This window comes from Equus asinus, chromosome 13 (assembly GCF_041296235.1).
Source record: "Equus asinus isolate D_3611 breed Donkey chromosome 13, EquAss-T2T_v2, whole genome shotgun sequence".
Taxonomy (NCBI): Eukaryota; Metazoa; Chordata; class Mammalia; order Perissodactyla; family Equidae; genus Equus; species Equus asinus.
In genome coordinates this window covers 2,811,727-2,827,082 of record NC_091802.1, presented here as the reverse complement: position 1 = coordinate 2,827,082, position 15,356 = coordinate 2,811,727, and the positions used below count along the sequence as shown (strand labels likewise).

The 15,356-nt window shown below is 45.2% G+C and overlaps 1 protein-coding gene and 1 long non-coding RNA gene across 2 annotated transcripts in view; one reads left to right on the top strand and one right to left on the bottom strand.

Annotated features, from left to right (window-relative positions):
- The window catches only part of SLC5A10 (solute carrier family 5 member 10), a 73,923-nt gene extending 70,119 nt beyond the window's left edge, over positions 1 to 3,804 (bottom strand). Inside the window, exon 1 of the mRNA XM_014851680.3 lies at positions 3,526 to 3,804. Within this exon, the coding sequence (XP_014707166.1) occupies positions 3,526 to 3,639 (114 nt within the window). The 5' untranslated portion in view covers positions 3,640 to 3,804. The remainder of the gene's footprint in view (positions 1 to 3,525) is intronic.
- Positions 3,805 to 8,045: 4,241 nt separating this feature from the next.
- Positions 8,046 to 15,356, top strand: part of LOC139040003 (uncharacterized) — a 29,931-nt gene continuing 22,620 nt past the window's right edge. The window contains exon 1 of the long non-coding RNA XR_011493541.1: positions 8,046 to 8,172. This is a non-coding gene — a long non-coding RNA (uncharacterized lncRNA). The remainder of the gene's footprint in view (positions 8,173 to 15,356) is intronic.

Below are 15,356 nucleotides of genomic sequence, written 5' to 3'. Positions count from 1 at the left end.
GGCCTGGGCTTCTTATATTTCTGATACAATTTAAAAATTATCACTTGAGTATTCCTGCATGCCTCTTTTGGGGGAAGAGACTATAGAATTTGTTCTCCCTGTGTATGGAATGAAAAATCTGAAGTCAGAGTGTCTGAGAGCAAATCCTGCCTCCTCCTGGCCATGCGACCTTGGGCAAGTTACTTAACTGCCGTGCCTCAGTTTCCTTTTCTGTAACATGGGCCAAATAAAAGTTCTTCCCTTGTAGGGTTGTTACGGGGTTGCGTGAGTAACACATGTAACATGCTGACAGCGGTGCCTGGTGTCCAACAAGGGCCAGTGATCAGGTGGGTTTTTCAAGCCCCGTTTAGTGCTATCTGGACAAGAGGCATTGAAAAGAAGTGAAATTGAAAACAGGAGAAACTTGAAAAGAGGGACACAGGAAGTGTATCTAGATACATACTTTGCATTTCTTTTTCACAACACATATATCAATCAATATACGGCCTCTTTCTCCCTGACTTTAGTTGCCCCCCCACCATCCCATATTCAGGGTGATTAAACCAAATTGTCCAGATCTGTCGTTCCAAGCTCACGTTGATGTCGCTCTTGCCTGCCTCTCTCCAGCCCCAGCCCCCTATTGTCTCTCTGTGCACTGTGACCCAGCTGCACGGAATGCAGCACAGTCTGAAGGTTCTCACGGTCTTAGCAAGGATGACCACATCCAGCTGTGCAGGCTGTGCACAGCACAACTCCGGAGTAGCTCAGATCTTAGCCCACCCTTTTTCCTGTGTGTCCTCTCCTCTGTCAAGGAGATGACGGGCATTGCCAATCCCCTCCTTATTTCCCTTTCCCTTGTAAAGGGGCCTTGTCCTTCCCAGCAGTTGGCTTGAGTGCTCTCAACCCGATCTCCAGCTCCAGCGGCCCTGAGACGTCTAAGTCACAGAGCCTCTCACGTTCCTTAGGCATCACACTGGGCTCAGGGACAGTCACTGACTTAAGGGGGTGCAGTCAGAGTGAAGCTGGGATTGCTCCTGGTGTGCTGAGAGGTGGACGAGGGATCTGGGCTCCAGGGCCTGCTGGCAGCCATGTATACCTAGTTAACATCCACTGAGAGCCTCTGTGGCAGAGTTGGTTCCCAGTGCTTTACCTGTATGAGGTGTTGTCTTCACAACAGCCCCATGAAGTAGGTACCCTGATTGTCTCCATACCACCAATGAGGAAACCAAGGCTTTCAGGGGTGAAAGGATATCCGGCTAGTAAGTGGTGGAGTCAGGATTTGAACCCAAGCTCAACCAGTAGGCTGGGCATCTTGCTTCCATGAGGGAAACGGGCTCAAGACAAAGCCACACACGGATGGAGGTGGAGAGAACCACAGTGAACTGCAGCTGTAGCCTTGATGATACTGGGAACCCCTGGGTCACACTGCACCTGAAGCCTTCTCTATTGCTAGCTTTTCAGTATGGATGTCGTTGCATTTCCTTTGGTGTTTGAGCTCATTTGAAATAGGTTTTCTGTCACTTGTTAACAGATAGCCTAATGGATGCAAAGGCTAAGCTCAAGGTCCTTTCCTCCTGCAACATCTTCTTGAAGGCCCTCTTCTGGCCTTCCTAACCCCCATCAGGCTCCTTCAGAGGGCTGCACCTGCACAGCTTGCTCCATCTGCCTCTGGGCCACGAGCACCTGCATCTGGTCCCTGCGGGGTCCGGCCCCAGCACGCTCCTCATCCGCCCCATTCTTTCCTGCACTTGTTCACGGCTCTCTGCCAGCAGCACCCAGCTGGGCGCACAGCCTGCTTGGAGACACGTCAGAGCTCCCGCAGCCCCACCGCCTGCAACAGCAGCCTGCAAACGGGAAGGCGGAGCTGGGCAAGGGGGTCCTGGGCAGCCAGGGCTGCTGGGCCTGAGCCCCCCTTCCAACTGAAGTCCCGCTTGCGCTGCCGGGAAGGCCTGCTCTCGCCTCCCCGTCCCTCTGCAGGTGCTGCTGCCCTCCCGGGCCCAGCTCTCACCTCCCTCACCCGGGGAGCCTCTGTGGCCTGGTCTGCGCCATGCAGCTCCCTGCTATGAATTCCCAGCCAACGACTCTCCCAGGAAAGGGCACGCTTGGTTGTTCATAGGCTTTCCCATCTTATGTCCCCTTGTGCTCCCTGGAACAGCCACCTACGTGGTGTGTTTGAGGAAACTGAGGCCCAAAGAGGTTAAATGACTTGCTCCAAGTACACAGACGGCGCCAGGACAAGAATCTAGCTTTCCTGATGGCCACCCCTGGGCGACTTGCGATTTACTATTTAATCACATGGGAGTTAACTCCTGTTACTGCTGCTGCTGCTGCCACTTCTACAACCACGACTACAGCCACCACTGCCACTACCACCACCACTACCACTACTACCACCGCCAGTACAACTACCCCTATCACTACTACCATTACCACCAGCACTACTGCTACCACCACCACCTCCGCCAGCCCCAGCACACCCGCACCGCTCCCGCCACTGAACCAGCAGCGACAGCAGGGTCCCCGCGCACAGGCGCCTCCGGTAGGAGAGCTCCTCCCACCCCGGCCTGGGACTCGGGAGAGCTGGGTGGTGTGTCCGTCTTATACATCAGGACCCCCAGGCCCGGAAAGCCGAGCAGCCTCCTAGGATGCCAGAGCCGGAGACGAGATGAGTCTTCCACCCTTGGGTTTGGGCTGGGAGCCAGCGAAGATAGGAAGGGGCGTTTATTCTCCCCCAGAAGAGGATGGCTACAGCGTCGCAGGGCTGAGGACCGCTGGCCTGGGGACCTCCGCAGACCCGAAGCTGGCTGGCTCACTGTGGCCACCTCCCTGCCAGGAAGGCCTGCGAGGTCAGCATCACGAATAGACAGGCGCCTCTTCTCCGTGCAGGGGCCTGGGGCTCACCAGGCAAGTCCCAGTCCCTGGGGGCACGAGGGTTCCCCTGCTAAAGGGGCTGGCCTTTTCTCCAGGGCTGTGGGAGGACAGGCCGTCTGTGCGGTGCCCCCACTGGAGTCTGTGAGGGGCTCAGGTCGCTTCTCTTTCCTATCAAGGGCGTGAGGAGCTGGCTTATAAACTGGACTAGGCCGGCAGACACAGAGGCCCCGGGGAACGTGTTAACCCTAAAGATCCCCAGGCCCCGCAGGCCCCTGCCACCTCTGGATTCTGACCCAGCAGGTCTGGGTGCAGCTGGGAACCCTGTGATCCTATTGTTCAGGCGGAGTTCACCCCGCGAGCCCACCCGACATGGAAGCGAGGAGGAACAGCCACGCAGGGGCTCCAGCTGGTCAGCCGCCAGCCCAGGGAGCTGCCCACCGGGCCTGTCCGTCAGAGCGGCCTGCCGCTTCCTCACTTTGTGGGCAGAGAAGCTGGTGCCCAAAGAGAGAAAGGGGCTGGTGGAGGTCTCCCACAAATCTACCCCAGGGCCGGGAGGAGGACCCCAGCAGGCCCTGGGCCTCCGGGGGAGACCCTGTGGATGCCGCAGGGACGTGCCACCCCTGTCCCCAGGCCCCAGCGCCCACCCTGGTTGGCCGCCCACCGTGGTCCTCTCACCCATATGCCTACGGCCACGTTCAGGGCAAAATACACGGTGATGACGATGATGTCCGCCACGCTAAGCTGCGGCCCGGACGCGTGGGAGTGGGCAGTGGAGTTGTTTGCTGTCATCCTGCAGCAGCCACCAGCACAGAGTGGAGGGACCGAGGGCCGGAAAGGGCCTCCTGGCAGGCAATAAATTGATCATTAAACCGAGCAGGCCCGTGGCATCCCCAGCCCACTGTATGGCCGCCTGCTGGGAAACTGCTTCAAAGTGCAGCTCCCTCTCCCCCCACCGCCCCCCCCCGCCCCACCGTGTGGGGAGCAAATCCAGAGGCAGGAGCTGGGGGAGCTGGGGGAGGGGGACAGGAGCCTCCTGGAGCTCAGAGGAGGTTTGGGGAAAATACAAGGAGTTTAGTGGATCCAAAGGCAATCAGGATGGTCCCAGAAAGAAAGGGCTGAGTCACCTAATAGGTGGCCCAATCTACATTTAATCTGTAGGAGCAGCATGGGAGGTTGGGGACAGAGGCCTCACCTCTGGGGACACCACTGTGATGGGCAGCAGAGCCCTCCTGCAGCCCTTGGGCTGTGAGCGGACCAAGAGCCACTTGGGATGGTAAGTCCTGCATTATGTGGTTTATTCCAGCCACGACAGTCCTGGCCCCAGAGAGTGCCCCTGTCGGACAATAAAGGCCTGTCATCAACATTTCTGCCCTTTTTTTCTAGACCAGTGAAACAGGCCTGAGCCCCACCACCTGACCATTCATTTGGGTCCCTGTGGGTCTGCCCAGCACCACAGAGAGACTGATATCTGGCGAGAGCCTGTGAGGGGCCGAGGGATGTGCTTGGTTGTTCTACACGCTATCCAGTGTCATGCTTGGAGCAGTCGCTCTGAGGAGGTGGTGTCACATCACTGTCAAGGGACGGAGGCCGGGAGGCTGAGCCCTCTGTCCTTTGACAGCCACTTCAGGGGTGAGGCTGGCATTTAGCCCCAGATCTGACCCCTGTCCTCCCCGTTCCTGGCAGCGATGGCTCTGTTTCCACCGGATTCCGTGGAGTCCTTCCTGCTGGGGTGCTTGCTCACTAATTAAATCAGCGTGTACAGCCATGCGGGCGTTGCAGCGCTGCGGTCCGTGGAGTTGCAAAGCATTTGAAGTTTAACTGACACACCGCCTTTTCAGAAGTGTTAATGAGTGAGCGCCTGCCACTGAGAACACGCTGGCCTGCAAACCCAACCGTGTCTACTGCTCAGTAACCTGAGACGGAGGGTTTAAAGATTAATCCTCTCACACTCAGGACTAGATAGAGGAGAGGAAAGTTAAGTCACTGCTTGTAGTAAACCCAGGCGAGCTCTGACGGCCCCCCACCCGCCAAATCTCCTCGCCTTCCACCAGTGAGACTCTCAGATGGTGTTAACTCTCCAAGCCACCGTGAGACACGTAGCATAAATCAGAGGCTCACTTTGTACCAGACAGGGGGCCCATTGGATAAGGTCCAAATTTACTAATCCTGTCTCCCAAAGACAAAGTATTGGAGAAAATGGTATTTGGTCCTCTCCCTCTGCCTGGGTCTCAGAAGGAAATAAACCCTTGGAGACACACCCGCCCCTGCTGGTCAGAAGTCCTGGGAAAAGAAGCCGCTAGAGGCCGGCCCTGCCCTGACAGACGGGGACGGGCAGAGGATATGAGGGAGAATGCAATTTGCTTTTGTTTTAATTAATAGATTTTATTTTTTCAGCAGTTTAGGTTTTTGGAAAATTAAGCAAAAAGGACAGAGTTCCTCTATACTCCCTCACACCCCCCAACCTGGTTCCCCACTGTCCCCTCCTGCAGCAGTGGGGCGTTTGTTGCAATGAGGGACCACACGGACGCATCCCTGTCACCGAGAGGCCGAGGTTCATGTCAGGGCTCGCTCTGCGCGTTGTACCTTCTGTGGGTCTGACACACAGCTGTGCCTCGCTTTGCGCATACATGTTTTTTAGGAACTAAAAGTTTGTGGCAACCCCGCATTGAGCAAGTCTATCAGCACCATTTTTCCAGCAGAATTTGCTCACTTGTGTCTGTGTCACATTTTGGTAACTCTTGCAATATTTCAAACTTTTTTCACTATATTCACTATATTCAACTTTTTTCACATATATTTCACTATATATTCACGATATTTGTTACAGCCATTGTGATCTGTGATCTTTGATGTTACTATTGTAACTATTTGGGGAGCCATGAACCACGCCCACATAAGAGGAGGAACTTAATTAATAAATGCTGTGTGTCTTCTGACTGCTTAACCCCCAGCCGTCCCCTCGTCTCCTCCTCCTCGGGCCGCCCTGTTCCAGAGATACAGCGACACCGAAATCAGGCCAGTCAACGACTCTACAATGTCCCCTAAAGGTTCAAGTGAAAAGAAGAACCGCACGTGTCTCACGCCAAATCAACAGCTAGAAATGATTAAGCGTGGGGAGGCGTGGACTCAGTAACAAAATGGAGCGACATGCATCAGGGCTTCTAAAGTGGAGCTGCGAGGCCATCGAGGAAGGGAGGCTTGCGCACGTCCACCACGTCTCTGCCCAGATGGAATGTGACTTTTTGAACTGTGCCTTCCTCTTGTTATCTTGACCTTCCTTTAAGAAGAGAAAAAATCGCTTACTCCTATAGAAAAATGCTTACTCCCATACATAACAACGCTTTTGCCTTGGACAAGGTCTTAGGAACCAATCACGCGTAGCCAGGGGCTAACAGCTGCCCGAGCCAATCACCCATCTTGCAAAACAACCTGAGGGAGTCCTCTCTTTTGTCTTTATTAACCCTTGCCTTCTTTGTCTTCTCCGGAGCACATTTTGGGTTTTTGAATAAAGTGCGATTCTAATTGCCCAGAGAAATATCTGTTGCTTAAATTGCTGTGATTTTTCCTTGGTCGACAGAAGAAAGCATGTCAAAAGCCGAGACAGGCCGAAAGCTGGGCCTCCTGTGCCAAACAGTTGGCCAAGTTGTGAGTGCGAAGGAAAAGTTCTTGAAGGAAATTAAAAGTGCTACTCCAGTGAACACACGAATGACAAGAAAGCGAGGCAGGCTCATTGCTGACGCAGAGACAGTTTTAGTGACGCGTCTGTGTGGGTCTGTCATTGTAACGAATGCCCCACTCTGCTGCAGGAGGTGACAGTGGGGGCTACAGGACCAACCCAGCCACGACCGTCCCTTAAGCCAAAGCCTGATCCAGAACAAGGCCCTAACTCTTCAACTCTGTGAAGGCTGAGAGAGGGGAGGAAGCTGCAGAAGAGAAGTCTGAAGCCAGCAGAGGTTGGTTTGTGAGGTTTAAGGAAGAAACCATCTCCATAACACAAAGTGCCAGGAGGAGCAGCAAGTCCTGATGTAGAAGCTGCAGCCAGTTCTCCAGAAGATCTGGCTGAGATAAACCATGAAAGTGGCTACACTAAACAAAGGTTTTCACTGTAGACGAAATAGCCTTCTATTGGAAGAGGATGCCATCCAGGACTTCCATAGCTAGAGAGGAGAAGTCAAAGCCCGGCTTCAAAGCTTCAAAAGACAGGCTGACTCTCTTGTTAGGGGCTCATGCAGCTGGTGACTTTAAGTTGAAGTCAATGCTCATTTACCATCCGGAAAATTCTAGGGCCCTTAAGATTTGTGCTAAATCTACTCTGCCTGTGCTCTGTAAATGGAACAACAAAGCTTGGATGACTGCACATCTGTTTGCAACTTGCTTTACTGAATATTTTAAGCCCACTGCTGAGACCTGCTGCTCAGAAAAAATGATTCCTTTCAAAATATTACTGCTCGTTGACAATGCACCTGGTCACCCAAGAGCTCTGACAGAGACGCACGATGAGATGGATGTTGTTTTCGTGCTGCTAACACAACATCCACTCTGCAGCCCATGGATCAAAGAGTAATTTCAACTTTCAAGTCTTATTACTTAAGAAATACATTTCGTAAGGCTATAGCTGCCATAGCCATTAATTCCTCTGATGGATCTGGGCAAATAAATCCAAAATCTTCTGGAAAGGATTCACCATTCTAAATGCCCTTAAGAACATTTGTGATTCATGGGAAGAGGTCAAAATATCAACCTTAACAGGAGTTTGGAAGAAGTTGACTCAACCCCTCGTGGATGACTTTGAGGGTTCAAGCCTTCAGAGGAGGAAGTAACTGCAGATGTGGTGGAAACAGCAAGAGAACTAGAATTAGAAGTGGAGCCTGAAGACGTGACTGGATTGCTGCGATCTCACGATAAAACTATAATGGATGAGAAGCTGCTTCTTATGGATGAGCAAAGAAAGTGGTTTCCTGAGATGGCATCTACTCCTGGTGAAGATGCTGTGAAGATAGTTGAGATGACAACAAAGGATTTAGAATACGATATAAACTTCGTTGATGAAGCAGGGGCAGGGTTTGAGAGGACTGACTCGATTTTGAAAGAAGTTCTACTGTGGGTGAAATGCTATCAAACAGCATCACATGCTACAGAGAAATCGTTCATGAAAGGAGAAGTCAATCGGTGTGGCAGACTTCATTGTTGTCTATTTTAGGAAATTTCCACAGCCACCCCAGCCTTCAGCAGCCACCACCCTGATCAGTCAGCAGCCATCAATATCAAGGCAAGATCCTCCACCAGCAAAAAGATTACGGCTCGCTGAAGGCTAGGATGATGGTTAGTATTTTCTAGCAATAAAGTATTTTTAAATTAAGGTATGTACATTGTTCTTTTAGACACAATTCTATTGCACACTCAATAGACTACAGTATAGTATAAACATAACTTACACTCACTGGGAAATCAAAAAATGTGTGTGACTTGCTTTATCGCTATATTTGCTCTAGTGCCGTGGTCTGGAACCAAATTTGCAATATCTCCAAGACATGCCTGTGTTTTTTCTTCCCCTTCTCTCTCTTCATTTTCTGGGACTCCTGTCATGCATGTTGGTAAACTTGATGTTATTCTACAGGTCTCTTTAGCTGTCTTCATATTTCTTCATTCTTTTATCCCCCATTTTTTTTATTGTAAAATACACATAATTTTTTTACCGTCTTTATTTTTAAGTGTACAGTATAGTGGTATTAATGATGTTAATAATAGGGGCCGGCCCCGTGGCCGAGTGGTTAAGTCTGCACGCTCCACGTTGGTGGCCCACGTTTCGCTGGTTCGGATCCTGGGCGCAGACCTAGCACCACTCATCCAGCCACGCGGAGGCGGCGTCCCACACAGAACCAGAACGACCTACAGCGAGAATATGCAACTATGTACTGGGGGCTTTGGGGAGGAAAACAAATTAATGTTAGTAATAATAATAATAATAATAACGTTATGCAGCCATCTATCCAACTCCATATGTCTTCTCATCTTGTAAAACAAACTCTGTGCACATTAAACAATAACTCCCTCTTCTCCCCTCTCACCAACCTTTGGCAACTACCGTTACTTTCTATCTATGATTTTGATTAGTCTAAGCACTTCATTTACGTAGAATCAGATGGTATTTCTCTTTTGGAGATTGGCTTATTTCACTTAGCATAATGTCCTCAAGCTTCATCCATGCTGTAGCATATGACAGAATTTCCTTCCTTTATAAGTTGAATAATACCCCATTGTGTATGAACGCCACATTTTGCTTATGCATTGATGGCCACCAGGGTTGCTTCCACATTTTAGCTGTGACGAATAATGCTGCTATGAACATATTTGTACGAATATCTGCTTGATACACTGCTTTCAGTTCTTTTTGGTATATACTCAGAAGTGGAATTGCTGGGTCATATGGTAATCCTGTTTTTAATTTTTTGAGGAATGTCCACACTATTTTCCACAGCAGCTGTGCCATTTTACATTCCAACCAACGGTGCTCAAGGGGTCCGGTCTCTCCACATGCTTACCAAGACTTGTTATTTTCTGGGCATTTAAAAAAATTTTTTTTTATGGCAGCCATTCTAATGGGTGTGAAGTGGTAGCTCATTGTAGTTTTGATTTACATTTTCCTAATGATTAGTGGTATTGAGCATCTTTTTATGTGCTTATTGGCCGTTTGTATAACTTCTTTGGATAAATGCCTCTTCAAGTCCTTTGCCCATTTCTGAATTGGGTTGTTTGAATTTTTTGTTGTTGAGTTTTCTATATGTTCTGGATATTATCCCTTTATATTTATTTGAAGATATATAATATAATGGATATATATTATATCCACAATATATATATGATTTGCAAATATTTTCTCTCATTCTGTGGGTTGCCTTTTACTCTTGTTGATATTGCCTTTTGATGTGCAGAATTTTTAATTTTCAGTAAGTCCAATTTATCTATTTTTTTGTTGTTGTTACCTGTGCCTTTGGTGTCATATGTAAGAAATCATTGCCATTGTGAAGATTTTGCCCTGTTTTCCTCTAAAACTTTACTAGTTACTATAATTTCTTCTGAAAGTTTTAGGTCTTTCATTCAGGATTTTGATCCATTTTGAGTTGATTTTTGTATATGGCGTTAGGTAAGAATCCACCTTTATTCTTTCACATGTGCGTCTCCAGTTTTCCCAGCACCATTTGTTAAAAAGACTGTTTTCCCTACTGAATGGTCTCGGCACCCTTGCCAAAAATCATTTGACCATGTATACAAGGTCTATTTCTCGGTTCTCTATTCTATTTTTGTGTGTGTGTGAGGAAGATTGGCCGTGAGCTAACATTTCTTGCCAATCTTCCTCTTTTTTTTTCTCCCTGAAGTCCCATTACATAGTTGTATATCCTAGCTGTAAGTCATTCTAGTTCTTCTATGTGGGATGCCACCACAGCATGGCTTGATGAGTGGTGTGTAGGTCTGTGCCCAGGATCTGAACCAGCAAACCCCAGGCCACCAAAGCAGAGTGCGTGAACTTAACCACTTAGTCATGGGGCTGGCCCCTCTCTATCCTGCTAAATTGATCGATGTCTGTGTTTACGCCAGTACCACACTGTCACTGGAGCTTTGTAGTAAGTTTTGAAATTAGGAGGTGTGTCTTTCAGCTTTGTTCTTTTTCAAGATTGTTTTGTCTAATCAGGGTCCCTTGAGATTCTATATGAATTTTAGGATGGGTTTTCCTATTTCTGCAAAAAATCTCCTTGGGATTTTGGTGGAGATTGCATTGAATCTGTAGATCTCTTTGAGTAGTATTGATACTTTAACAATATTAATTCTTCCAATCCATGAACAAGGGATGTGTTCTCATTTATTCATGTCTTCTCTATTTTCTTTCAGTAACGTTTTGTAGTTTTCATCGTACGTCTTTCACCTCCTGAGTTAAAGTTAATTCCTAAGTATTTTATTATTTTTCATGCTATTGTAAATGGAATGTTTTTCCTAATTTCCTTTTCAGATTGTTTATTGTTAGTGTATAGAAATGCAGCTGATTTTTGTGTGTTGACTTTGTATCCTATTTTCCTAAATTCGTTTAATAGTTCTAAAGTTTTTTTTAATCTTTAGGGTTTTCTACATAGAATATCATATCACCTGCAAACAGAGAGACTTTTACTTCTTTCCTTTTCAGTGTGGGTGCCTTTTCTTTCCTTCCTTCCTTTCCCTCCCTCTCTCTCTCTCTCTTTTTTTTCTTAACCTAACTTCTCTGGCTAGTTCTCCCAGTACTGTTTTTTTTGTGTTTTTTTTCTGTTGAGGTAACATTGGTTTACAATATTATATAAATTTCAGGTGTACGTTATTATATTTCAGTTTCTGTGTAGATTATACAATTTTCACCACCCTAAGACTAATGACCACCCACCACCACACACATGTGCATAATCCCCCCTTCGCCCTCCTCCCTCCCCCCCTCCCCTCGGGTAACCACCAATCCTATCTCTGTCTCTGTGTGTTTGTTTGTCATTGTTTTTATCTTCTATTTATGAGTGAGACCATACGGTGTTTGACTTTCTCCCTCTGATTTATTTCGCTTAGCATAATACCCTCAAGGTCTATCCATGTTGTCACAATGGCCAGATTTCGTCATTTCTTATGGCTGAGTAGTATTCCATTGTATATAAATACCACATCTTCTTTACCCCTTGATGGGCACCTAGGTTGCTTCCAAGTCTTGGATATTGTGAATAATGCTGCAGTGAACATAGGGGTGCATATATCTTTATGCATTCGTGTTTTCATGTTCTTTGGATAAATACCCAGCAGTGGAATAGCTGGATCATATGGTGTTCTATTTTTAATTTCTTGAGGAATCTCCATACTGTTTTCCATAGTGGCTGCATCAGTTTGCACTCCCACCAGCAGTGTATGAGGGTTCCCTTCTCTCCACATCTTCTCAAACACTTCTTATTTCTTGTCTTATTAATTATAGCCATTCTGACGGGCATGAGGTGATATCTCATTGTAGTTTTGATTTGCATTTCCCTAATAGTTAGTGATGTTGAACATTTTTTCATGTACCTGTTGGCCATCTGTATATCTTCTTTGGAAAAACATCTGTTCAGATCTTTTGCCCTTTTTTTTTTATTTTGTAGCTTTCCTTTATTAAACTGTTTAAAATTGAGGTCATAATAGTTTATAACATTGTGAAATTTCAGTTGTACGTTATTATTTGTCAGACACCATATAGATGTGCCCCTTTACCCCTTATGCCCACCCCCCAAACCCCTTCCCATCTGGTAACCACTAATCTGTTCTCTTTGTCCATGTGTTTATCTTCCACATATGAATGAAATCACGTCGTGTTTGTCTTTCTCTGTCTGGCTTATTTTGCTTAACATGATACTCTCGAGGTCCATCCATGTTGTTGCAAATGGAATGATTTCATCTTTTTTATGGCTGAGTAGTATTCCATTGTATGTATATACTACATCTTCTTTATCCAATCATCAGTCAATGGGCACTTGGGTTGCGTCCAAGTCTTGGCTATTGCGACTCATGCTGCAGTGAACATAGGGGTCCCTAAGTCTCTTTGAATTGTTGATTTCAAGTTCTTTGGATACATACCCAGTAGTGGGATAGCTGGGTCATTTGGTATTTCTATTTTCAGTTTTTTGAGAAATCTCCATACTGTTTTCATAGTGGCTGCACCAGTTTGCATTCCCACCAGCAGTGTATGAGGGTTCCATTTTCTCCACATCCTCCCCAAAATTTGTTATTTTTTGTCTTGGTAATTATAGCCATTCTAACAAGTGTAAGGTGATATCTCATTGTAGTTTTGATTTGCATTTCCCTGATGATTAGTGATATTGAACATCTTTTCATGTACCTGTTGGCCATCTGTATATCTTCTTTGGAAAAATGTCTGTTCATATCCTCTGCCCATTTTTTGATCGGGTTGCTTGTTTTTTTTGTTGTTGAGTTATATGAGTTCTTTATATATTTTGGTGATTAACTCCTTGTTGGATATATGATTTGCAAATATTTTCTCCCAGCTGGAGTATTGTCTTTCGGTTTTGTTCCTGGTTTCCTTTGCCTTGCAGAAGCTCTTTAGTTTAATGAAGTCCCATTTATTTTTTCTTTTGTTTCCCTTGTCCAAGTAGACATAGTATTTGAAAAGATGCTTCTAAGACCAGTGTCAAAGAGTGGATAGCCTATATTTTCTTCCAGGAGTTTTATGATTTCACATCTTACCTTCAAGTCTTTAATTCATTTTGAGTTAATTTTTGTGTATGGTGGAAGATAACGGTCTACTTTCATTCTTTTGCATGTGGCTGTCCAGTTTTCCCAACACCATTTATTGAAGAGACTTTCCTTTCTCCATTGTATGTTCTTGGCTCCTTTGTTGAAGATTAGCTGTCCATAGATGTATGGTTTAATTTCCGGGCTTTCAATTCTGTTCCAGCAATCTGTGTGTCTGTTTTTCTACCAGTACCATGCTGTTTTGATTACTACAGCTTTCTGGTATATTTTGAAGTCAAGGACAGGAGTGCCTCCAGCTTTGTTCTTTTCTCTCAGGATTGCTTTAGCTGTTTGGGGTCTTTGGTTGCCCCACATGAATTTTAGGATTCTTTGTTGTATTTCCATGGAGAATGTCATGGGGATTCTGATTGAGATTGCACTGAATCTGTAGATTGCTTTAGGTAGTATGGACATTTTAACTACTATTTTCCAATCCATGTGCACAGAATATCTTTACATCATCGTCAATTTCTTTCAATAATGTCTTATAGTTTTCATTGTATGTGGTTGTATGAGTCTTTCGCCTTCTTGGTTTAATTTATTCCTAGATATTTTATTCTTTTTGTTATGATTGTAAATGGGACTGTATTCTTGAGTTCTCTTTCTGTTAGTTTGTTGTTAGAGTATAGAAATGCAACTGATTTTTGTAAGTCGATTTTGTACTCTGCAGCTTGTGGTTGTTGACTATTTCTAAAAGTTTTCCAATGGATTCTTTAGGGTTTTCTATATATGGAATCATGTCATCTGTAAACAGCGAGAGTTTCACCTCTCCCCTGCCAATTTAGATACCTTTTATTTCTTTTTTTTTTTGCCTAATTGCTCTGGCCAAAACCTCCAGTACTATTGAATAGGAGTGGCAAGAGTGGGCACCCTTGTCTTTCTCCTGTTCTCAGAGTGATGACCAGTTTTTCCCCCTTAAGTATGATGTTGGCTGTGGGTTTGCCATATATGGCCTTTACTATGTTGAAGTACTTTCCTTCTATACCCATTTTATTGAGAGTTTTTATCATAAATCGCTGTTGGATCTTGTCAAATGCTTTCTCTGCATCTATTGAGATGATCATGTGATTTTTATTCCTCATTTTGTTAATGTGGTGTATCACATTGATTGATTTGTGGATGTTGAACCATCACTGTGTCCCTGGTATAAATCCCACTTGATCATGGTGTATGATCCTTTTAATGCATTACTGTATTTGGTTTGCCAATATTTTGTTGAGTATTTTTGCGTCTATGTTCATCAGTGATATTGGTCTGTAATTTTCCTTCTTTGTATTGTCCTTATCTGGTTTTGGTATCAAGGTGATACTGGCCTCATAGAATGAGTTAGGAAGTGCTCCGTCTTCTTCAATTTTTTGGAATAGCTTGAAAGGATAGGTATTAAATCTTCTTTCAATGTTTGGTTGAATTCTCCAGAGAAGCTGTCTTGTCCTGACGTGTTTTTTTGGGAAGTTTTTGATTACTGTTTCAATCTCTTTACTTGTGATTGGTCTTTTCAGATTCTCCATTTCTTCTTGATTCAGTTATGGGAGGTTGTATGAGTCTAAGAATTTATCCATTTCTTGTGGATTGTCCAATTTGTTGGCATATAGTTTTTCATAGTATTCTCTTATAATCCTTTGTATTTTTGTGATATCCATTGCAATTTCTCCTCTTTCATTTCCAGTTTTATTTATTTGAGCCTTGTCTCTTTTTTTGTTAGTGAGTCTGGCTAAGAGTTTGTCAGTTTTGTTTATCTTTCAAAGAAATAGCTCTTAGTTTCATTAATCTTTTCTACTGTTTTTTCTTTGTTTCTATTTCATTTATTTCTGCTCTAATTTTTATTATTTCCCTCCATCTGCTGACTTTGTGCTTGTTTGTTCTTCTCTTTCTAGTTCTGTAAGGTGTAACTTAAGATTATTTATTCGAGATTTTATTGTTTGTTGAGGTGGGCCTGTATTGCTATGAATTTCCCTCTTAGGACTGCTTTTGCTGCATCCCATATGAGTTGGTATGGTGTATTTTCATTTTCATTTTTCTCCAAATATTTTTTAATTTCTCCTTTGATTTCTTCATTGATCCATTGATTGTTCAGTAGCATGTTGTTTAGTCTCCACATATTTGTCACTTTCCAAGCTGTTTTTGTGTGGTTCATTTCTAGTTTCATAGCATTATGGTTGGAAAAAGATGCTTGATATGATTTCAATCTTCTTACATTTATTAAGGCTTGCCTTGTTTCCAAA